This window comes from Anopheles moucheti, chromosome 2 (genome assembly GCF_943734755.1).
Source record: "Anopheles moucheti chromosome 2, idAnoMoucSN_F20_07, whole genome shotgun sequence".
In the NCBI taxonomy this organism is placed as follows: domain Eukaryota; kingdom Metazoa; phylum Arthropoda; class Insecta; order Diptera; family Culicidae; genus Anopheles; species Anopheles moucheti.
Window position 1 is genome coordinate 34900086 of NC_069140.1, and position 24035 is coordinate 34924120.

At 45.0% G+C, this 24035-nt stretch overlaps 6 protein-coding genes across 6 annotated transcripts in view; 4 read left to right on the top strand and 2 right to left on the bottom strand.

The window, feature by feature from the left end:
* Positions 1-4780: 4780 nt before the first annotated feature.
* Positions 4781-10773, top strand: LOC128303466 (pre-mRNA 3' end processing protein WDR33). Its single transcript, XM_053040434.1, has 7 exons — positions 4781-5689; positions 5769-6038; positions 6181-6332; positions 7914-8138; positions 8220-8453; positions 8859-9403; positions 9483-10773. Exons 1-7 carry the CDS (start codon positions 5417-5419, stop codon positions 10559-10561), a joined length of 2778 nt encoding a protein of 925 aa, XP_052896394.1. The 5' UTR covers positions 4781-5416; the 3' UTR covers positions 10562-10773.
* Positions 10774-12429: 1656 nt separating this feature from the next.
* Positions 12430-14761, top strand: LOC128297265 (MAU2 chromatid cohesion factor homolog). Its single transcript, XM_053032875.1, has 5 exons — positions 12430-12655; positions 12731-12910; positions 12979-13504; positions 13587-14049; positions 14132-14761. The coding sequence occupies exons 1-5, from the start codon at positions 12431-12433 to the stop codon at positions 14667-14669; spliced, it is 1932 nt and encodes a 643-aa protein (XP_052888835.1). The 5' UTR covers position 12430; the 3' UTR covers positions 14670-14761.
* A 630-nt stretch (positions 14762-15391) lies between these two features.
* Positions 15392-16174, top strand: LOC128299561 (ubiquitin-fold modifier 1). Its single transcript, XM_053035564.1, has 3 exons — positions 15392-15575; positions 15649-15705; positions 15787-16174. The coding sequence occupies exons 1-3, from the start codon at positions 15568-15570 to the stop codon at positions 15983-15985; spliced, it is 264 nt and encodes an 87-aa protein (XP_052891524.1). The 5' UTR covers positions 15392-15567; the 3' UTR covers positions 15986-16174.
* LOC128309335 (complement C1r subcomponent-like protein) lies at positions 16085-18901 on the bottom strand. Its single transcript, XM_053045695.1, has 7 exons — positions 18590-18901; positions 17923-18107; positions 17591-17852; positions 17227-17523; positions 17017-17163; positions 16469-16952; positions 16085-16391 (listed from the first exon to the last, which is right to left on the bottom strand). Exons 1-7 carry the CDS (start codon positions 18899-18901, stop codon positions 16204-16206), a joined length of 1875 nt encoding a protein of 624 aa, XP_052901655.1. The 3' UTR covers positions 16085-16203.
* The window catches only part of LOC128299559 (galactosylgalactosylxylosylprotein 3-beta-glucuronosyltransferase P), a 61947-nt gene continuing 55906 nt past the window's right edge, over positions 17995-24035 (top strand). Inside the window, exon 1 of the mRNA XM_053035562.1 lies at positions 17995-18044. The gene's annotated coding sequence lies outside the window, so the exon portion shown is untranslated. The remainder of the gene's footprint in view (positions 18045-24035) is intronic.
* LOC128299558 (mannan-binding lectin serine protease 1-like) lies at positions 19336-22462 on the bottom strand. The gene is made up of 5 exons (XM_053035560.1): positions 22337-22462; positions 21299-21499; positions 20977-21221; positions 20599-20901; positions 19336-20526 (listed from the first exon to the last, which is right to left on the bottom strand). The coding sequence occupies exons 1-5, from the start codon at positions 22340-22342 to the stop codon at positions 19446-19448; spliced, it is 1836 nt and encodes a 611-aa protein (XP_052891520.1). The 5' UTR covers positions 22343-22462; the 3' UTR covers positions 19336-19445.

The following is a 24035-nucleotide window of genomic DNA, read 5'->3' on the forward strand; positions in this document are numbered from 1 at the left end:
GTGTTGTGAATCTCACCACATACTCTACACACAACAAAGCAATCACACACGGCTGTCGATTACACACAAGTAAAACCCTGGCATCGACATCAGTGCCATTTCATTGGGATGTGATGGTTTTCTCGGTCGTGTCGTGCAGTTTTTGACTTTTTGTCATCCAAGTTGGCTTAGCGAACGTTTCATTTCCAACGACTGTCCAATGTGCAACCGGAGTTTCCTTGGTGGATAAAGACCCACTCAAATAACGAAAAAACAACCCCGTCAAGACACCAAGAACCAAAAAAAAACATAGCTGAAGCATAAAATAGCACAGCAGTTTGTGCTAACCAAAAACTAAACAAAACCCAGGATGGTGAGCTAGAATAATGCTACGAGCACGCGATTTTCCTCGTTGGGACTTTTGTTTTTGTTATCAATGCCACCCCCTCGCAATACGGTTGTAACAATTTTCGCTTTCAATCTTAAATGAAAGAAAAGCTTCACTGTGGTCCGTACGGACGTACCGGGTGGTAGCTTAAGAGTAAGAGTAAGCTTCCCCATCAACCGATGGAGTAATCAAGTGAGGCTTTGACCGGCTTACAGCATGGACAGGGAAGTGTAGCGGTGTGGAAACATGAAAACATTAGACGAAAATGCAAACTCTCACTATTCTTCGGCGCGTATCTTTATTTCGGTTTCCCTCTCGATCGTTCCTTCATTTCTCACTCTATTTCTCTCTCTCTCCCATTTTTCTTTTCAAACAGGGAGGGTTGCTTTTTTTCGCTTTTCTTTTCGAGCTTTCGTGCTACAACCCCCCAATCACCTCCACCAGTCATCATCCCCCACCAAAAAGGGTGAGCGAGAGGGAATAAATAACAAAAAAAAAACTATACGGGCTCTGGATGTAATCATGAATGCCGTCATCGCTTCATGCGCGTTTGCCGTAAAAATGGAAACAAACGGCACCGGATGAGTGTGTGTGTGTGTGACGGGATGGGGTGAGGGTGGGAGGGGTGGGTATGAAACGCCCCAAAACAGAATGAAAAGCCAACAAAGAAAACTCACTAAAGCGAAACACACGGGGCATACACAACACACTTGCCTGGCGGTGGAATTTCCGTCGTTTTGTGTTGCGCGCTGCACGATATCTCACACACGGGGAGGTTGCCCTTTTTGTTCCTTACCGTATTCGATCACTATCCCGGATCGTCGGATTCGTTTTACTTTCGCGTGACGATGGTAGCGGGGAATCGTTCTTTTTCTACATTTTTTTTTTGGTCTTCTTTCAATTCATGTTGCGAATTTGTGATTCATAATTTTGTGAAATGAGTGAAAAGCAGGTAACGACCAAAGAACAAAATAAAACGCAATGGTTGCTTTGTTACCTCCGGTGTCTGCCAGCGCTGGGCTTCGTGTAGTTGTCAATTTTACTGAATTCCTCAATCACTGAATCACACTGAACGGCGATGCAAGGGCTGCTTCTGATGGTAATTTTAGCATCGCAAACATTTAAAGAAGTGTTTTATCTTAAAATTGATATTATTCTTTTTGAGACAAGCCTAATTTTCTACTGTTTCATTAGATTTGTAATGTCCGTTTATTAGGCCGATAAAAATTATCAACAGATTTTTCATTCAAAACATCAACAATTAAGTCGAAACATATGTTAAACAAACTGAATTAGCACATTAGCTATTAACTTATTAAATCATATATTTATAATCGTCTCAATGTGACTGATTTCTTTTGTTGAAGCAATTTTTTGTTTTTGAAACCAGTAATACAGCATCTTAAGCTTGTCAGTAACTGGGCAATGGGTATATAGATTCCTTTCTAGGTGGAAAAATTATTTTAAAAAGATGATTGTGACATTGCTGCTACTTGGAAATGATAAAAGCATTCAAGCATAATGTCCTGCTGGGACTGGATCGGTATAAACGACTATGAGTTGTTGAAACCAGCACGGGAAAAACGATCGGCTTAACATGACAAAGTGAGTGTATAACATGACACCCCTTGCCCTTTGGATATTTAAACTAGAGGAAGCTCTAGGGAAAAACAGGTAATATAGCCGATTCCACACTTATTTTTGTATTTTCTAGATAGCAGCCTAACAGAAAATCACCTGTTTCGTTCGATGGCACACGGTCTGTCTGTCCAGTAGTTAAAAAAATTCTTCAAAAAATGGTATAATTTTTGGATTACTTAAAAAAAGAAACATCTTTGACTTTAGTATTTTAATTTAACAATAAATTATTCGTGGTTTGTTGGAGAGACGGATAATAGATTAAATTTTTATAATATTCGGAGTTACCCAATATTTCAAATGGAATTACCATAAGTCTAATAAAACTTAAAAAAACGAACAACAAACGAAAACATAAAAATGTATAACTAGTGCAAACTGTCATCAGACACTTCTATTATCAAACACAATAGAACTTAAATTTACAAGCGTGAGAAACGTAAAACGCACACACATACATAGAGTTAATTTTTCCGACTTCTAATCATCATATTTGCAACAATCATAAAGTAAACACGTTGAGCATATGTTTTAACACACACAGGCGCGCTAAACAACCCCAAACTTAAACGAATCATCCTTGGCACAAAGAGCTGGGCCAAACAATGAATCACACCTCTAACGAGTATTTATACTTCTTGCGTGTAGATACACAATGGATGGGTTTGGGAGTGTGCGTATCCGTGGAAATAGAAGACCCTTGTTCGAGGCCCCTCGAAAATAAATTACAATATGAACATGCCTGTACACATACGTATGCGTATTGTGAACACAAACACACACACACATACATACAAGTACACATCTTCATCCCCCACACCCCCAATGATACAACGGTAGGGCGCACGTGCGCACACACAACCTTAGCTCCAGATGACGGTAAGAAATCTGGGTGTGTGTTGGTGTGTATACTAAGAAGTACGCTGGTTGCTTTGATTGGTAAGCTGGTTTCCCTTCCACCCCTAGCGTTGTTTGTTCTGAACGACTCGCATTTATTTTACGCTGAGAAAATACCAACGTTACGGACCGCTGAGGGTATGACGGAATGAATGGTGATTTAATATCGTTGGGGTTTTTTTTATTGAAACGCGCCTGTTGGGGGATGGTGGGATGTTTGGGTTGCTGAGTTAAACTAATAGCGTACGCTCATATAAACATGATAAAAACTCACTTCCACTTGGTTCCACACTGCGCCATCGTGACCATCGGGAACCTTCTATTGCTTCTTTCTCTCTCACACACATACACATACACTCGTTCTCTTGCGTATGGTGTAGTGTGAGGTTGCACGAGTAGACTCCAGGGGAGCGCTGCCGGAGAGTTGCGCTGCTACGAAACGGCCACGACTGTTGAGGTGGCAATGTGAAGGGGGCCCTTTTTGCTACCTCTTCCACCCCACTAGTACATTTCCTCCTACTTCCCGTTCTCTGTGTGTGAGAGAGTGTCAGTGTGTGATCACCTTGTACACATTTCCCTTTTTTCACAATTTGCACGGTCGAATGCGTTGCAATCGACTTCCGTTACGGCGGCACACACACACACGTTTTAAACACAAACCCCTTTTTGCTACCCGCCCCCGTACCCTGTAAGGGCGTGGACAGGATGAGAATGGGCAAGAAAAAGTGATTTTCACCAAGAACGCAATAGAAATCATTTGTAGCACACACAGGAATTCTTACTAAATACCTCCATCAATACCCACACATATACACTCACTCACTCACACGCGAATACACCGTATTGAATGTAGCTAGGATGACTATGCAACAACAAAAAACCCACCGTAATATTTTTCGTACATATAACCAATGGAATCTTATTTCTTCCTCCCGATACATTCTCTTTTTCACCAATACACTTACATCAACTACCCCAAACAACCTTCTAGATGTTTTGTTTTCATTTCTTTCTCTTCCACGTTTGGTTAGCGCAATTTTACCATTTGTACATAATTTATTAACCACTTATCGTGACACTACACAACACCAAGTCCCACACACACATACACATCACACGTACGCGAAACGAAACACACATGAACGAAAAACGCGGATATAAATTCACATTAGAAGCAGGCCTTCATTTTCTCACCTCTCGTAAAAGAATTTGTGTACCGACCGAGGAATATGCGAGCAAACGCTTCACATCTTTGTTTTTACGACCATCAAACTTGTATTTATTTGTTATTTGTTTAGTAGTATGTATTAATAAACTGTTTCTTTAGCAATCGAACGACACTCCAATGTTGTTGCTTCTTGCGAAGTATAACAATGAATGAGGAGCAGTTGCAAGAAATGAAAGCGAGATACCGGATGGGAATGTGTCAGGCAGTGGTCTATGAAAATGTATGGCCGTACACTAGTCACAATAGAAACGGATAAATAGCGAAAGATCTGAACGGAAGAGGATTAAATTTATTTAAAAAAGCGAAATACGAAACTAAATGCACAATCAACTAGTGCTGTTACTATAAATAAGAATTTCTCGAGCGCGCAATACTGTCGTCTCATTTTGAATTGATTCTGGATTTGAAAAATATATTTGCTTACCATTTGCGATTTTGATAGAAATTTAGAGGATTAAAATTTTGGCGTCCAGCCAATGAACAAACAAATGATCAAGAATAACAAATTTTATCACAATTTTCTTTTTTAGTGCAAGTTTATATTTTTAAAAGCAAGCCCGCAGTTGAGCGTGTGTGTCATCTAAATGTCCATAGCGTTGATGAAGCCATCATACTGTCATCGTGTCGGTTGTCAAACGTCTGGAAAATGGTTGGCCGCAGAAATCACGCGTAACATCCACTAGCGTACGAAACGGAATAGGAAATTGCTTACAGGAGAAGGTGGTTTTTAGGCCTCAGGTTAGTGATTCTGTGCCGATACACTTCTAGCACACCGAATGCCAGCCGGCATGTGCAGGTAGCGCGCAGGGAAACCGAGTAACAGTGCGAACTTTAGCCCGGGTCAAGCTGCGTTACTGTCGCCCGTACTTGTCAACCTTTCGGAAAAGGTCGCAAATTTGGCTCCAAAGGGAAAATAATCTATTGAATTGATAAGAATTCTTCTCATCTTGTTGTCTCGGACGGATAAACCAGTTCAACATACCAACCAACACGATCATTGTGCGTCGCCCTTTCGCGTGCTGCTAAGGAAAGTGAAACCGTGTGCTTGTGTGTGTGTTTGTGTGTACGTGTGTATATATTTTATTGGTTACTCCCAAAGGGAAACTGCTCTAGGGTCACAGTATGTGACAGGTGTGGCAGAAGCTTGGTGTGTAAATAAACCCCGGTGGCCATCAAATTGCTTCGTGTGAATTTAGGAACCGATATCAAATCATTGGTTATAAGAGGCTTGTGTACCGGCTATCCATTCCACGCCTACCGACGGAGTACGGAAAGCAAACGGCAGAATGGAATTCTCGCAACCACCTCCGTCAGTTGATGCCGCACCGTCGGTACAACATTTTGCCAACCCGCCACCCATTAACCGAATCCTTAGCTACCAGCATCCACAACCACCGAAGCAGCAGTTTAACTTCTACCACCACAAACCGTACCACCATTTCAATGGGTTTCGCGGCGGCGGTCCAATGTCGCAGGATGATTTCGATGGCAAGCGGCTCCGGAAGTCGGTTATGCGTAAAACGGTCGACTACAATGCTTCCATCATAAAGGCGCTAGAGGTAAGTGGGAGGGTCAGTGATGGTACTCAGCTGGCACACTAATGGTGGCCTATGTCTTGTTTCTTTATATGCTTTCCAGTGTCGCACCTGGCAACGGGACCATCGTGACAGACGTGCCCTGCAACCGGAGAGCATCTACATTCCCGAACTGTTGCCACCGCCAAGCTACATGGACAATCCAAGCAATGCGGTCACGACCCGTTTCGTTAAGACCGCTACGAACAAGATGCGCTGTCCAATCTTCACGCTCGCCTGGACGCCGGAAGGGCGCCGGTTAATTACCGGTGCGAGCTCCGGCGAGTTTACCCTATGGAATGGGCTTATGTTTAACTTCGAGACAATTCTACAGGTACGGTTGAACAGGGACAGTGAAAACCCCCAAGGATTTTGATCCCCGATTTCAGATCGAACGATCGTTGGTCGTATATTAACTCTTTGATTTGTTCTTTCTCTTATATCGTTATGCTGGCTTGCTTGTCTCTTACCTAAAGGCGCACGATGTGTCGGTGCGTACGATGGTGTGGTCACACAACGACAACTGGATGGTAACCGGTGATCATGGCGGATACGTCAAGTACTGGCAGTCAAACATGAACAACGTGAAGATGTTCCAGGCCCACAAGGATCCGATACGTGGAATCAGGTACAGCACCAGTGGCTGCAGTAACGGTTACAGGACCAGCACACAACCTACTTCACGTGGCCATCGGTCGCAGGCATCAGCCGTGACCGGCTTTGGGTTGCAATTACGGCTTCTCATAAGGGCACGACGGTTGCAAACGACGTTGGCCGCTTTCATGCTGCTAATATTCCTGCCATTGCTCGTTCGACTAAGTATACCTTATCTCTATCTCTCTCTCTCTCTCATTGTCTATTCACAATTTTTCCTTTTCTGTCCTACGTTATTATTGTTTAAACAATACGTTGCGAAAATGGTTAATCCATTTTTCGTAATATTTTGGGCTTTGTTTTGTTGTGCTTTGTTGATTGTATCCCAACAACCAAAGGCAATGTATAATTTTAATAAACTTCTAACTCGGTTCCGGGAAATTGATTTTCTTTCGGTAACCTTTTTAGTTTTGTACACATTCAATCATAAACGTAAAGTTATTGAACACTGCACGGTTCTAGTGCGTGTCCTGGGTGATCTCACATTTGTTTTTACGTTTGTTTCTAAGCATCATCATCACATTTGCCGGGCCCATTTTACGGGCCTGTACGTGCGGAAATATTTATTTTACGATTTTTGAAATAAAATCCTAACAATGGCGCCTGTGGACTCAATTGCATCTGAAAAAAAAAACCAAGTACCTGAAATAAAGTAAATAAACTGTTTTTGCTTAATTTATCTATCATATACCCACCTAAAGTTCCCCAAAGAACACACCAAACTACTGGCCCTTTTGAAGGTGCATGTGATAATTTAGAGTAAAAATAAATTCAAGAAAAACACACAAATAAAAACGGAGAGGAAATAAAACACAAAGCGGAACGGAAACTATGCTAATTTTCATACGCAAAATAAAAAAAAAGCAAGGAAAACCAAGCAACCAAAAGGAAAGTTGAAATAAAGTGTTTCTAACAGACACCTTAGTGCAAAACCACTCGCGCACAATGCTTTGTACAGTCGAAATTAGCTGAATAAAGTATCGTTACTTATCTTGCTTGGTTCCTTTATTTTCGCACAATGAAAAATGGGACGAACCGCAAGTATAGAAAACCGAACATGCGTTTTGTACATTTACTTGTCCTGAGTTTCCGTTTTCTGAAAGATGTGACCGAATTGTTTTGCTCATTGCTTTCGAGTGCCTTTTTCAACGTGTTTTTCGCTTCTGCATGATGATTTGTGCCACAGGTGAAGGAATGTGAAAATAAAAAGAAAAAAAACCCCAAACGTCCCTGTAGATCAACACCACAATCGACCATGATGCTCGGTTCATACCATAGTGACCATACGAATGACCGAATCCAGTCCCACACATACACTTAATTTTATTCTATTTTCCAATTTTGAAATCAGTTTCTTTAAAAACAGCAGAACAGTTCCTTTTCAAACCCGACAGATCATACTTAGCCATGCATGCAGGATATTGGCAGTGTAGAGGCGGAAATGGGCGTTCGACGGTTGTATCTGTTTTTGAAAGTGCAGTAATGACTAACCTTCCCTTCCGGGGGAATACTTTGTCCCGCTTCCCGTTCTGTTTCCTTTCTGTGCGATGAACAGTTTCAGCCCTTCGGATGCGAAATTTGCAAGCTGCAGCGATGACGGTACGGTGAGGGTGTGGGACTTTCTACGCTGCCAGGAGGAACGGGTGCTGCGAGGGCATGGTGCGGACGTCAAGTGCGTTCATTGGCACCCGCAAAAGGCACTGATCGTGTCCGGCAGTAAGGACAACCAACAACCGATCAAGCTTTGGGATCCCAAGTGCGGCCAAGCGCTTGCCACACTGTAAGGATGCGAAAACGAGACGTCTTTTCATATGCGTTTGGCGATATTAAGTTTGGTACTATGTTTTTAATTTCTCCGTAGCCATGCTCACAAATCGACGGTGATGGATTTGAAGTGGAACGATAACGGCAACTGGTTGGTGACGGCTTCCCGCGATCACCTGTTGAAGCTGTTTGATCTGAGAAATCTCAGCGAGGAGGTGCAGGTGTTCCGTGGCCACAAGAAGGAAGCGAGCGCGGTATCGTGGCATCCGATACACGAAGGTCTGTTCGCTTCCGGTGGTTCCGATGGGTCGATCCTGTTCTGGAACGTTGGGTATGTATCAAAAGCCGCAAGCGAACACGAGTAGTGTTGCGCCTAATGGATATTTACAGAAGAGTCATTCATACGAATCTTTAGTAAGGAGTCATTCTAATCAGCAATCGATTCTTAAAAGATTCATGAATCCTCAGAGTAGTGTCGGATGAATCTTAATGGAGGTCATAAATCTTGGATGATTTATGAATTTTTTAAATAGAGATTCAGATTCGTGGAACTGAACACTTCACACGATAGCATAGAATGAAGAAAACATTTTATTTTACCGGATATGTTCCATGGGGATATTTTCTCAAACTTGAAAATATTCTGTTTGGTTCATGTGTGATATGTGGAGCAATGCAATGAGTTGCAATAAACGTTGCAAGCTACTAATTTTATCATTTGCTTCATGGTTTACAGCACCGACAAAGAGGTCGGTAGTATCGATATGGCACACGATAGCATCGTCTGGACGTTGGCATGGCATCCGCTCGGGCACATACTTTGTTCGGGTTCGAACGATCACACGGTAAAGTTCTGGACGCGCAACCGTCCCGGCGATCAGATGCGTGACAAGTACAATCTCAACACGCTGCCCGCTAGCCTGGCCGGTTTGGACGAGTGTGAGCTGGAGGAACACATCGTCATTCCTGGCATGGGCCCGGAAGATAAGGTCGACATCGTGGAAAGCATTGCGACCAAGGAGGCGGGACCGATTCCGGGTCTGGATCTGAATCAGAACAGTTTTAACGAGAAAATGCGCGAGAAGAAGATACCGTACAGTAAGCCGATTCCGCGCAACTTCCAGGCGCAGTGGAATGAATCGAGCAAGCTGGACGATCATTCTACCGCTGCGGACGAGATCAAGGAAGTGATCTCCCAGATCGTGGACAGTGGACCGATGGCACCGAAGAAACCACTACCGACCGCCATTTCGTTATACGAGCGCACGGTCGCGGTGATACGTAAGTGACCAATGTCTCACACGGAAAATGGCATGTTTCCATTGGCAATGTAAAATTAAACTGCATTTTCTATCCACAGCGGACAGTCCACTGGAGCAGGCGATTAGTGAAGGAACGGAAGCGCTGAATCGATTCATCGAGCAGGGTGGCATCCCGGAGTTGCACGATATTTTCCCACCGCTGGAGGAACCGGAACCGCCATCGAACGGCGATGAGGAACAGCCTCCGAAACCACCTGCCAAACGAGCACGGCTTGACGTCGAACCAAAGTTCTTTTATGGTCCGCTACCGCTCATTGTGGATCCACCGGAGCAATCGCGCGATTCGGTCCACTCGATGGACGATTCGGCATCACGATCGAAGGATGATCTCACATTCGATACGAAGCTACCGTCGCTACTGCAGCTGGATGTAAATCCACCGGTAGCGGTACAGTTCAACACGAACGATCCGGTAGAAGTTGGTGGCAATCGGAATTGGAAGGGACGGGATCGGGACAAGCACCGGGAAAAGCGTGATCTGGAGGAGGACAAAAAGATCTGGAAAGAGTACAACGATCGCAACTGGGACGAGGAAGAGGACGATTCGGTGATGATAGTGGAACCACCCTCGTCTTCATCTGCCATGCGATCCGATACGCCCGTTAGTCAGAATACCAACAGTAATGGGCAGTGGATGCCGGAGTATGATAATGATATGCCACCTGGACCACCGCCCGGAATGCACGGCATAGCACCATGGCAGATGGCGAATAATGGTGGCGGTGGTATTCAACATCCGGCAGGGATGCCACCGTTTGGAGGTGGACCATTCGGCGATGACGACGGTGGTCGATCGATGGATGCATTTAATCTACAGCGACCACCACCACCGATTCCCGGTGGACCACCCCCATTCGGTAATTCGAACCCATTCGCCATGATGGGTGGCGGTCAGAATGAGGACGAAGGTGGCTTTTCCAACAACAATAACAACAACAATAATAATCATAATGCGGGAAATCATAGGAACGACTTCAATCGGGGTGACGATTGGATGCGCAACGATGGTGGTGGAAACCATAGGGGCAACCATCGAAATAGGGGCGGTGGTCGAGATTTCCGGGACGATCGAGGTGGTCGTGGAAGGGATCGCGGGTTCGGAAGGCGGAGAAATTAAGAATCCATCGTGTTTACACGTGTCAACGTACCTCGGTAGAAGGTTGTACGAATGGGGTGGAAAGACGGGCAGCATGGATGTGTGATTGTTGAGGGGAAGTGTTCGATTATACATAAAAGAAAGTTAGAGTTTAAGAATCAATACGCTAAGTCACCGTGTACAAATGACTGTTCCCGATGTGAATGATAGAACAAATAAAGAAAGCGAGTCTGTCTGGATGGCAGATCTTCAAGATAGTGGTGCTGTTGAAAACAATATGGAAGATATGGATGAGAATATATTACGGATTAAAAGCTTAAAATATGCTAAAGATATTGCGTTACTGTTTAAAAGGTTACAGATAATCGAATAAGGTTTGCTACTACTAGCTAATGGACCCGGTTACAGAGCTATGCTACAGAATTCCCTTGTGTACGTAAACTCAAAGATGTTTAAAAAGAGGTTTTCTTCCCAATTGGTGGACGTTGTTAATTTTATTGCATCGTGCATCGTGTTTTAAATATTTGGCCATTGTAGTTAATTAGTCCCGAACCTTGGTCAGTTATCACGAATGAAATGTATCGTAAAAATATACGACACGTCCTGTTTGTGTTCAGCTCCCACCTGGACTGTGATGCTCATATGCGACATATCATTTTAACATGAGTACTCCAAATTACACTTAAGCAGTTCTTAAGAATCTTGCGTCAGATTATTCCCACTATCCCTTATCCTGCTTGTCGTACGCACTGCACATAATTTCCTCGAAAGTCGACGTCTTTCACAATTGGAAAACTGCAACTGATTGCATTGCCAGTTCTCTTGGCTCTTATGATTTGAACTGACGATTGTTGACTATGATTTAACCGAGCCTTTCATTCAGCGTATACTAAAATAACTTATTCCGGGTATACTTAAATAGCATGCCGTAAATAGTTAATTTTTGCTATACGTTTTACTAAATTAGAATATGTCTAGTACAGCAGATTTATGCTTTGATGCGTTGACTGTAGCACTGATTTTTCTAGTAATAGAGCGTTGGAGCGTGGAGAACTAATAGTTATTTAACTTGAACCTAGTTGTGTAGCGTGTAGTATACCTCTACCAGTATACCAATACTGTAGTATCGCGATACCTTTACATTCATCAGACGCTGCATAGTGTGCGATTATCTCATTGCTTGTGGTTTATAGCCAAGCAGGACATTTCTGCGTCTCCACAAAATTCAGGTGAATCGTTCTGCAGTTAGGTAGGTAGGTAGGTCCATATCAGGTAGACATTATGTGAGCCAGCAACAAGTCGAACTCACAACGGTTTTTTTGTAGATCAGTGAGCAGAATGTCCCTGATTTCCCATGCAACAGTTATCAAATCTTCTGAATTTTTAATAATAATCTTTAAAGGAGGGAGGGGGGGGGGGGGGGTATTCAAAAAACATTTTGATAAATTTATATGCTAGGAACCGTTCTGAAGTAAATGGCGTGATGGCCAAAAACGGCTCAATTTAAATTAGACGCCATCGTTGTATCTGGCAACACTGTCACTTGGCCAGCGTGCACTGTGGTATAATCGAAAATCGATTTTGACTTTATTATACAAAATCTTGTGTTTTTGCTCGAAAGAATGCTTTTGAAAACTTTTTAGACAAAATGGCAACAATTCCACATTTTCCAAATAAACACAATCATACGAAAAGCGATAATAATAACTTCATAAATAACAATAATGTTTGATATGTCTCTACAAATGACCTGCGGAGGTGCCGTTTGTGCGAACGCCAGTGCATCGCATTTGTTTACGTCGTCGGTACTTTCGCTTGCTCCAAAGATCCAAACGAAAAAGATAGTTTTCCTGTCCACTATTCCACTTCCTGTGCCCAACTGTCCGTCTGATGACATCCTCCCAGGATGCTTGCTACATATCCCTGCTGGGACTGGCGGAATACTTTCGCACTTCGACTCCGCCAGATATCAAGAAGTGCATCCAGTGCTTGCAGGCATTGTTTACGTTCAAGCCACCGCTGAAGGTAGAAGCCCGCACGCACCTACAGCTCGGGCAGATCCTTATGGCCTACACAAAAAACACCGACCTAGCAAAGAATCATCTTGAACAAGCGGTTAGTGGCCAACACCAAGTCTGTTCAATAATCGGTCTTGCTCTAAAGCAAACTATCAATGCTCCCTCCTTTCAGTGGATCCTTTCGGAAAACATCAACAACTTTGACGATGTGAAATTCGACACGGCCAGCTTGCTGGCACAGTTGTACCAGCAGCAGGACCAAAGCTCGCTCGCTAAGCCGGTGCTAAGGAAAGCGATCGAACTGTCGCAGCACAATGTTTACTGGCACTGTAAACTGTTGTTCCAGCTAGCGGTAAGTGACTGTGTAGCTGTAGGAAATCAACATCTTTTGTGTTATTCAAATTTTTCATCTAACCACAGCAAACGCACGCCACGGACAAAGAGTATACGCTTGCCTCGGAACTGCTGGCGGTGGGTGTAGAATCAACGGACGAATCGAATGCGACGTATCTGAAGTCATTATTTCTGTTAAGCCGCGCCATGATCATGATGATTGAGCGGAAAACGAACGACGTCCTAGCGATACTGAGCCAAGCCAGTCCCATCATCGACCATTCAATCCAGAACTTTCACCTGAAGGAGTACCTGAAGGTGTTTTTCTACGTGCTGCAAGTGTGCCACTATCTACAGCTGGGACAGGTGAAAACGGTCAAAACGAGTCTAAAAATGTTACAGCAAAGCATCCAGACGATCATTGCACCGAACTGGCCTTCGGATGAACAAATCTTCGGACAGAACAACACAGAAATGTTCATGTGGTTACCGAAGGAGCAGCTGTACGTGCTCGTTTACTTGGTCACCGTGTCACACTCGATGATGGCTGGATATATGGACAAGGCGCAGAAATACACCGAAAAGGCACTGACCCAAATCGAGAAGCTAAAATGTAGGGGCGGTATTTAACCGATTGCATAGCTGCATATAGGATATTGATTATTTTCTCTTCTTTTGTTATTCCTCCTCAACAGCTCAAGAAAACAAACCAATTCTGGCAGTGTTTCAGATCATACTGCTCGAGCACATCATCATGTGCCGGTTGGTGATGGGTAACAAATCGTTAGCCATCAAGGAGATCGCCCTGGCCAAGGATGTATGCCTGTCGTCATCGAACAAATTTCTGCTGAAGAAGCACGCGCCACAGCTGCATTGTTTGCTAGGCCTTTACGCGATGTCCACAAGTTTGTTCGAGCACGCAGAAAAGCAATTTTACGCCTGCATCCAGGAAACGACCGAACGGGAGCTCAAACTGTTCGCCAACCTAAACCTTGCCATCGTGTACTTGCGGACGAAGCGAGAGCAAGATCTGCGCAATATTCTCGAGCAGATACAGCAGGAAAATTCACAATGCTCCAATAGCCAGGCACTGATGGGAAGCTTTTACTACGTGCAAGGATTGAACGCATTCCACAAGAGTAGCTTCCACGAGGCAAAGTACGTAAAGCGGAGGGAGTTGCTCGTTTTCCACTTCGAATTGTACACATTTTAATGTCATTTTTAATTATCCTTCCAACAGACGCTTTCTTCGTGAAACGCTAAAGATGGCGAACGCGGAAGACCTGAACCGACTAACGTCCTGTTCGCTCGTACTGCTGAGCCACGTTTTCCTTAGCATCGGTAACTCGAAGGAAAGCATGAACATGGTTACGCCGGCAATGCAGCTGGCTTCCAAAATACCGGACATTCACGTCCAGCTGTGGGGCAGTGCCATATTGAAGGATCTCCATCGGATGCTAAAGGAACCGACGCAGGAGATCGAAGCGTACAATAATCACGTCAACTTCTCCCAGAATCTAATTGCCGATCAGCTGAAGTGTACCAAGTTTCCGGAACATGCGCTAATTAACTGGTTCCAGGGTGATCCACCGTTGCCGATGCTCTCCCAGGATCTGCTAGTACAACCGACCGCAACGATCGTAGCACCGGTGGCGATTGCTTCCGGTTCTGGCGTACCGATAGTGGTACAGCAGCAGCAGCAGCAGCAACAACAACAACCGGGTGGAACATATGTACGATTACCGGGAACGTTAAACCAACAAGTTATGTTCCAGTAAGCGGCCAGCCTGGATCAACTATTCAGCTGTGGGTAATTTAAGCCACAGATTGCTATTCATTCAAGACAGGCAGGCTAGAAAGTGGTGGTCTATTCATAGTCTTATGTGCTCCCTATATGTAAATGAACCCGATCAAAACTCCGGTGCTTGCAATCAAAAATTTGCGCCTTCGACAAGAAATCGTGTGCGGCGCGTCAAAAAATGTGTGCTGCCAGTCAAAACTAAAGTGTAAAATCCTGTGTGACCCTTCTGACTTTACTGCTCACTTTACCGGCTCCATCAAGAAGTAATAAATGTTTTCTGTTCAGGAAACATGTGTGCGTGTGTGACGATGGCAAAGCGTGAAATAAATTTGTAAATGAAATAAATTTTAACTGAAACTTCTCGTCTTATATTATGAACACTTGTTTCTAAATTATCCTAAAAAGGTTTCAATTTCGCTACCAAGCTTGAATACTTTAGCTGACGGCGAAAGTATTAACGAAAAAATAGAAAGCAATTAGCATGCTTTTGTTTATCCAAAAACCTTAAGAAGCTTGTAAAAAGTAGATACATTTCTATTTGCATAAATATATGTATAAAACAAGCAGAGAGCAAGTTAAATTAAATTTCAAATAATGCTATACACGCGGTGTGTCATAAAATGGGATCGCACTGTATTTGATTTCCCTTTGACAGCGTGTATGCGTATGCGTGTGAGTACGGTGTCGGCTACGTGTCAGTTGCATTTGTTGACAATTTTGTTGGGTCCATTTGTTGGGTGCGCGTGGAATTAGAAAACTGGTTACAGCTGTTCCGTAGTTAACACCAGTTTTTAAAAAGCATTTCCAAACAGTAGAACAAACATATTTCACGCTAGACTCCAGTGTAGGTGATTTAGACAATAGATTATTGAAAGATGGCAGTGTAAGTCGAAGGGTCATGTTACCGTTTCGAATCAGATTGAACCGTACTTTCTCTTCTGTATTTTTCCTCCCAGGTCCAAGGTTACGTTTAAGATTACACTCACATCCGATCCGAAGCTGCCCTTTAAGGTGTAAGTGTCTATTCGAAACGGTATCACTCGACATATTCTCTAATTTTACGGTGTTCATTTTGCTAACTTGCCGCTTGACAGGTTAAGTGTACCGGAAGCGACACCCTTCACGGCGGTTCTAAAATTTGCCGCCGAAGAATTCAAAGTACCACCAGCAACGAGTGCGATCATTACGGATGATGGTATCGGTATTAACCCGCAGCAAACGGCTGGCACCGTATTCCTTAAGCATGGTTCCGAGCTACGGTTAATTCCCCGGGATCGTGTCGGAAGCTGTTGAGTGATCTTGTTGAGTGAAGAAGTGTTCCGCCTGGAAGAGATGTATCGTTTTCGTTCGCTGCTCTCGACGTAATATGTGATACGCAACTCAACATCCAGCATCCGCTTTGTGCGAAAGCATTTTTATTCATCGTTATTTTGCTTGTTTTCCTTGTCGCTGTGTCGATTGAAATAAATATTTGTCTTCATAACGTAAGTTCAACCTGGTCACCATCCTTACTACGACACCTGCTGACGTATCCAGTGTAGAAACTTGGACACATCGGTAAACACGGAATATTGGTTTGGATCGCATAGGAGCAAGTTCCGACGCTGTGCACTGATGGAAACGATGCCGCGCACGTGATAGTGTGTACCCTCGGCAAATACCAATCCACCCCCGCTGTCACCATTGCACACGGAATTGCCTGCGGAATGGAAGAAATGGATCGTTATTAACACACACCCAAAGTCATTCGGTTTGCCATCACTGGCCACTACATACCATCCGCGTGGCCAGCGCAGAAAGATTCCCCCACCGCTAGCACACTATTAAACTGCACGTTACGCTGGGAGCACATCTTCTGCGAGACGACCGGAACTTCCAGATAGTTCAGCACGTTGCTGATCACTCCGTTCCGATTAAAGCCCCAGCCGGTAACTTTTCCCTCGCGTCCATAAAACGTACTAATGTCTACCGTCCGGTTGTACAGACACACCGGCTTTATGAAGCTGTTGTACGTGATGTTACGCTTGAGTCGGAGCAATCCTATATCTGTGGTGTACATCACCGGATTATAATCCCGGTGAATGATGACCTCGTCGGCGGTACGGTAGAAGTGATCATCAATCGTGCTGATGTCGATGATACCGGTGTACACACGGAACAGGTCCACCTCGAGCGTTTCGTTAGTGTTCTGACGCGTCAAACAGTGAGCGGCCGTTAGGATCCACCGCCTGCCGATGATGCTTCCACCGCACTGATATTCCTGCACATTAGTTCGGGGATTAGAATTTGCTGTGCGACAACGATCAAGATCAAACAATACGAACCTCGTCCAGATAGATCGCCACGTGCCAGGGATGTTCGCCTTGGTTCGAAGTAACTCCACCAATAATTCGCGATCGTATACGAGTGCCGAGCGGTTCCAACACTGTAGCACATTCAGTCTGCTCCAGTGGCCAACCTGCATTATCGTACTAAAGAAAAATCGAAATTGATCAGGTAGATAAAGTGGAACTATTTTCTCTCTAAAACCTTACCGTGTCCTCCACGTCTTGTTGGTGAACATTCCCCCACTGCACGGTGTGCTCAGTAGTGGCGGTGGTTGTTGTCCTCCGGTAACTATTGTCCGGTGTTTCGTTCAACACGCGACGTCTTCGCTGCTGACAGTGGTTGTGACCGTTAAAGTTCACCTCCACAACGTCCGGCACTGGACCCATCTGGTTGTAGCGTATGAAGAAGTTTAACTCTATTTCTGCATCCTTCGCCAGGATGAAGGTACGATTTTCGATCCTAAACCTCACACTATCGTCGGTCGTCACCTCACCGAATGGGTTCTATGGACGAGAAGGCGAACATTACGTTAAAATGGGGAAGGGTCCTTCCAAAACACTGCCTCAACACTACCCCCAACATGTACACCGGATGATCAAACACAATCTCTATTAAAGCTCGGTCGACCGTGTTTTCTGCCACGAGCTCTATAATCGCATCCCAGCGTCCCGACGACACGATCACACCGGTACGTATAGCTTGGCAGGACAAGTTGAACTGCTGTACCGGTTCCGTAGTTCCATTTCGGGAGTGTACTTCCGGTCGGCTGTTACTCATTGAAGCCTGCACTGAAGATCCTGCCATTGGATCACGAAAATTCCTTACTAGTGGTCTATAAAAAGAAAGAATATGCCGAGCATCAAGTGGAAATCGGTTTCAGCTCCCTGCACGGTGATCATTACCTTAAAATGTTTACCGGACAAACCGTAACACCGTTAACCTCAATACGAACGACTGTCGGTGGTGTGACGGATGTATAGGACACCTCCAGTGGAATCTTAACGACGGTTCCGGCACGCAGCGGGTACGTCAGATTTGCAATGTGAAAGCTCTGATGATCGGTAGTGCTGACTCTGCCGAAGTAGTTCTGGTTTGAATGTAAATGTGTGCATTATCAAATCAATTATCATAAATATTGTTCCCAATAGCCATCCATCGTGCCACCACTGAGGCGTGTTCGATGACGTTCGGGTAATTAATAATCTCTCTCAGTTCAACGAGTGATTCACTACGCACGGCCATCTTGATCGATAAACGTTCACATCCTTTGTGCTCTGGTGGATTTCGTTCGAAGTTTTTGACAAATGTGCAGGTGTTATTCAAAAGGCATGCAACGAACGAGCATGCCGTTTGTCCGCCCTACGCCATTGATAGCCTTTGCCTTTGGCAAGCCTTTATCAAATGAAATACTGCATCGTTGCATCGTGATCCACTACACTAGGTACGTCTTATTTGTAAACACGAAACACACGCTCAGGAAAGTGGCGATGGCGCAACTACTGTTAAGGTACGATCCTAACGCGATCTAGCATCCCGAGGATTCCTTTCCCGAGCTCCGTAATATCTTACCGAAAGTTGTTCCACTTCACGATCAAACTGCACCACCAGCTGCACGTAGCGGATCGTTACATTTGGGCGCAATACAATCGTCCCTTCGTACTGCTTCCGATAGGCATTCTCACGATCGATCGTAAATAGATCACTGCAGCTTGTTGCTTGCGGTGTTGGCAGCCGTACGTCCGCACTTTGCCCCAATCGTACGTAGGTGGCGAGGGTGCACGGTAAGCGGACGAATACACACAGCGCCACAACGTAAAACCCTACCAAGCTGCTGTTAGGAGTCGATGGTAGCAGGGAAGTTCTGCTACTGCGGCGAATCATCTTGTCAAGCGTGTTGCTGGCCGTACTAGCTCCTCACTGATCGAAGATCACGGACCGAATGAGTTGAGATCGCGTCGCACTGCTGCAGTCAGGGCAGGGCCAAACACGCTTGACCGATAATCCCGACCCTTTCGGATTGATAGTGGCGCCAAGCATTTCAATCAACACATTCTCACTCACAACCCCGAGTTGGACGATGGGTGGTGTGGTGGCACTGAAGCAAAGGCTACTCGGCGTAGTTGTTCGCAATGGTGACGTATCAGTTCGGTCAAGGAACGCAATGTCGTCGGTTTGTGACGTCGTTGATAAACGTAGAATTATCGGTTTGAAACAAAAAAAAAAGTGCGCCGCGAATCTGTGCCGTGGAGCTGTTTCGGAAGTTATTAGTGGGTAGGAAGAAAACACCGTATGTAATCTACATAACATATGGGGTATCATTTTTATTTTGTTACAAATTCTTGTAATCTACAAAGTTCTTACTAATATAAGCATTCTTGCCAGTACTACTGCTTCCCACAATCATCAGCTCTGTGTGCCGGTAAGGCTACATAAGACTCCTGATCCAGGATGTAAATTTGGCCGCATCCGTAAACACGACGTAATGCTTCGAGTCGCAATGGAATCGATCCTGTAGCGCCGCACTGACCGACACTATCCCCCGGAGGTACCACAGATTGTTGTGCTTGAACACCATACCGCCACCGCTGTCACCGTTACACACCGAGGTGCCATTCTTGAATCCGGCACAGAACGACGTGTCCGAGGTGACCTTGCTGAAGAAGTCCCGGTTCGACCAGATGCACGTTTCGTGCGCCACCACCGGCATCTGGGCGAAGGAAAGCTTCGAACTGACCAACCCGTGCTCGTTATAACCCCACCCCGGTACCAACCCGATCTTGTTGATCAGCGTCTTGTAGTCATCGTCAAAGTTCCACAAGCAGACCGGCCGCACAAAGTTGCTGTACTTAATGTCCTCCTTCAGCACCAGCACGGCAATGTCGTTGAAGAACCGTTCGTGCTGATACTGGGCCGGTATGTGGATCGTACGGATCTGGGCATCTTCCTCCGGACCGTTCCATTTGCCCAGGTCTATCTTACCGAAGTACAGCAGCAAACTGCCAGCATCGACCGGCTTGGTGCTTTTCTCCAGCGTCACACAGTGTGCGGCGGTGATACTTGCCCGGCGCGATATTAACGTTGCACCGCACAGATACTTCAGCTCCGTTACCGTGCTGCGGTACAGTGCACCGTGCCAGGGGAACTGACCCCGCTCCGATACCGTACCGTGCGTGACGAGTGGGTTCGCCTTCGGCACAACTGTACCACAGATGTCACCCTCGTATTTGTTGATGTAGTGTGTTTGGGTAGACCTCGGGGAGTTATCCTGCTGAAGGAATGCATAATCTCCGGCAAAGTAGCGATCTCGATTATTGGCCACAGTTGTGCTGGAGAATGGAGCGAGCGTGGTGAAACCTTTGTCGGCGATTAGCGGCACACTCGAGACTCGCTTTGTGGAGCTTAAGCCCTCAGATAGAAGTGATCTTGGCGTTGGTTGCTCCCATGTGCGCTCCTCGGCGAACGATCGGTAGGTCGTCGTGGCGATACGTCTATTCGCAACTCGGTGACTAGAACGAAGAAGATAAAACGTATTACCGGATGCAACTCCAAGATTAAGCGCTAACGCCTAAAGGTTCTACCCGTCCGAGTCGAGGTCCTTCCCATCCCCGCTTCCGGTCGTGCTTGACGAGTGTTCCACATGGTCCTCCGGGCTGAATCGCGGTGGATACACATCGCCAGCGTGTGCCGGCTGGTTGTGGGAACTCTTCGCATCGGTAGCTCTGGTGGCCACCGTACCGCTACCGCGCGAAGAACTTGCGGAACTAGAGGAGTACAGGGGCTGTACGTGGGATTCTACGGGAGGATGCGTTACGTGGGAATTGATCGGTTGTACTACGGGTGTGTAGACATCAGCAATAATGTCTTCAGTTTCGCTAGACGTTCTATTACAACGACGAGTGGGAATGGTTAGTTGGCTACCGTTTTTGGACAACAGATGGAACAACCAGCCTACTTACGCCACTTGCGGATTGCCATTATTCGTGGCAGTTGGACGGGTACCGGAGCGTACCGGGTTTTGGCGCGTTTCCGTACAAATGTTCTGTCCGTTGAACCGGATCTGGCGCAGCAATGGAACCGGTCGGTCCGGTGCGTAACGCACGAAGAATTTGACGATAATGACTTCACCCGCCCGCACACGGTACGATTTGTCCATGATGTGGAAGTGGACATTATCGTCCGTGTTGTGCTGCCGCACGAATGTCTGGAATGGGAATTAGGAAGGTAGAAGTTTCATCGTATAATTAAGATCCACCGAGCTCGCTTTTGTTGCATATCTACCCCAAACGAGAGCACGGGCGAGGAAAAAATAATGTCCACAAAGATACCGAACAGGGGCACATTGCTCTTCAGCCGTATCGTGCCAAACCAGGTGTCGTAGGAATCATCCCGTTCGTCGTACGAAAACACTGCCGGACATGGGGACGTCTTTTGATGGCTGATCCTGACGCATACGCTAAGAATTGCTAGCGCACAGAGTAGCTGCAGGGAAGAAGATTATACCGGTTAGTACTTCGGTACATGTTTTGCTTCGGTACCAACACATAGGACAAGCTGTTTCTATTACAAGTTAACTAGAACACATCAAAACCTATTTAATCGACGCTTCATAACATCGCAATAGCGATTCACTTTGCATTGTCTTTCCCGCTGGCTTACCGCCCAACCTACAGGCATTTCCGGTTCGGTATTTAATTAAATGTACGATTTATACAGTCTGCCCGAGTCGAGTTACGGCCATCTCGCGTGTAACGATAACCCTGCCCCCGTAGGACCGGCACGACACAAAATCCCCTCTACGCGGAAATTAGCAGATCGTATCGAATAATAATCAATGATCATGGGTAGACACTCTACCAAGTGAACGCCGGCGTCTAAGTCGCAGCCGTAGACATTCTAGGTAAAATGCGCTTTGGTGACTTCAACGACTGGCAGAAGGGAAAGATGCAAGCAGCCGGGCTAGGTGTCAGCCCGAGCAGGTTATCTTAAATGGAAGAAACTATCAGCCAGACCGCACATTATACAGTGTAGATAATTTAAGTTTGGTGTGGTTAAGTGTGCATTATTTTAAAAATTTCCACAAAAATACGATACTGCACTGTGGTGTGCCACTGCATTGAATCCATCACTGACGAAGATCATCAAAAAACCTGTTCGTATTGCACGATAGTCACACAAAGTTCGATGAAATAAGCATCACCACAAACAGGTTCACTTTGTAGACTGCATAACATACATCAACCTACACTCCTACTGATTTAACACTATTGAAAGCATGGAATTGAAGCATTTTAGAACTTTTTAGATTAAATAATTCACCTTCATACTGTAACCAATGGTCCCAAAACACTACCGTATCGGCATTCGATTCGTGACGACTGGATTAAACTTCTTGGCACTCGTGCACCTCTCACGACACTTTTGAATCTCTCAACTACCGTCTGTCCACAGCGAGACTAAGAATGTAACTAGTTTTCGCTCGAACCGATCCCGCCTGCTTTAAGTGTTTTGATGCTTGATAGAACATGCACTTGGCACAAAACGGTTGCAGTGCGATCAGACATGCGGCTCCGGACGACAGTCGAGTCACTGTGACGCAGGTCCATCGACAACGATTTCATCGCCGTACGGCTGCAGTCGTGCACCGTGAGGGATTCCCTTTTCGTGCATGCGGTTACCTGCGGAAGCGAGGAAAGTTTCGGTTTCAGGTGTACTCGTCTCAACGAAGGTCACGGTTGGTGACAAGATTACCTGTATCTAGCGGTCTCTCAAAAACGCAAACAAAGAGGGACGCAAAGCGGGATGTGATGGTGCGCCCAAACCTTCGATACAGGTGCTATTAAATGTAGAGAAATGGTTTATGGTAAAGGTGTGGCGTTATAAAAGTGATTGGGATGGTACGTACGAAGTTTTTTTTTCCTAAAATCTGTAGTTTAAAAATGGCATAAATCCTTCGATTATAGTAAAGGAAGATAGAAAAAAAATTCAAATTAATTAATCACAAGAAGCGTTCGAGTATTCCAAACTTTCGATATATCGAGCCTGTTGCGAACGCAACTTGTCGGCTCCTCGACGACCGTTGATAAAAACCGTTGATAAAACGACACTGTTCCACTTTAGAAAATACACTACGTTTATTGTAATCGCGTATCCCTAACTTTAGTGGTAGCTTAGTAGAAGCTTGGAAGAAGCTTCCAAGCTTCTTTTTAGCATTTTTTAAAAAACGCGGTATTATTTCGGTCTTCGCAACAGAGCCCTTCATCACTTTATACTTTGTTTAAATCGGTCCAATAGTACATGGCCCTTGGGTTTGTTCGAACCTACGACATACACCGTTCTGATACACCGAAAAAGGTGGGTTAAATAAAATCTGTATCCCTATTTTGAGCACTTTACTATACTGATACTGAAAAATTAATCAGTTGTCGAACTACTTAAATTGAGACGCATAAGAAGGAGATTTGTTTTAATTCGCTGCAACTCCAATGCTTATGGGTTGACCTTGCTGTATATTATTATACATTAAAACATTTAAGTACTTATGACGTGTTGTTCAAATTGTCTCGGATAGGAAGAATTTAGGGGGCAGTCGGTGGTGTATTGGTAGCGGCACCGATCTTCACACGACAGGATAACTTACTACTTTAGTACAAGTTTGTGGAACAAATTTATACCCAGCATATGACTTCAGCTACAGTTTTGCTAATTTTTTAGAAGGAAATCCAGCTTGGGGTCGGTATCTTTTAATGATCGTTTCGAAGCTTATTTATCCCTGTATCAGTTTAATGTTCATGTTTCTAAATTCTGCATGCTATAATATGTATTTGTTATTGTACTTTAGAAATCTGACGCAGTTTATAGAAAATAGTTCGAGTAGTTAACTGAATTGTAGTAGTAAAATTTGGCGGATTAGACTTGCCAGGTTCCGGTGGACATTCATGAGAATGACACCGGATGACTCAGCCTGTAAAGCCCTTTTATGTTGTCCAGATGTGAGCGGTTTGGAGCACACTAAGTC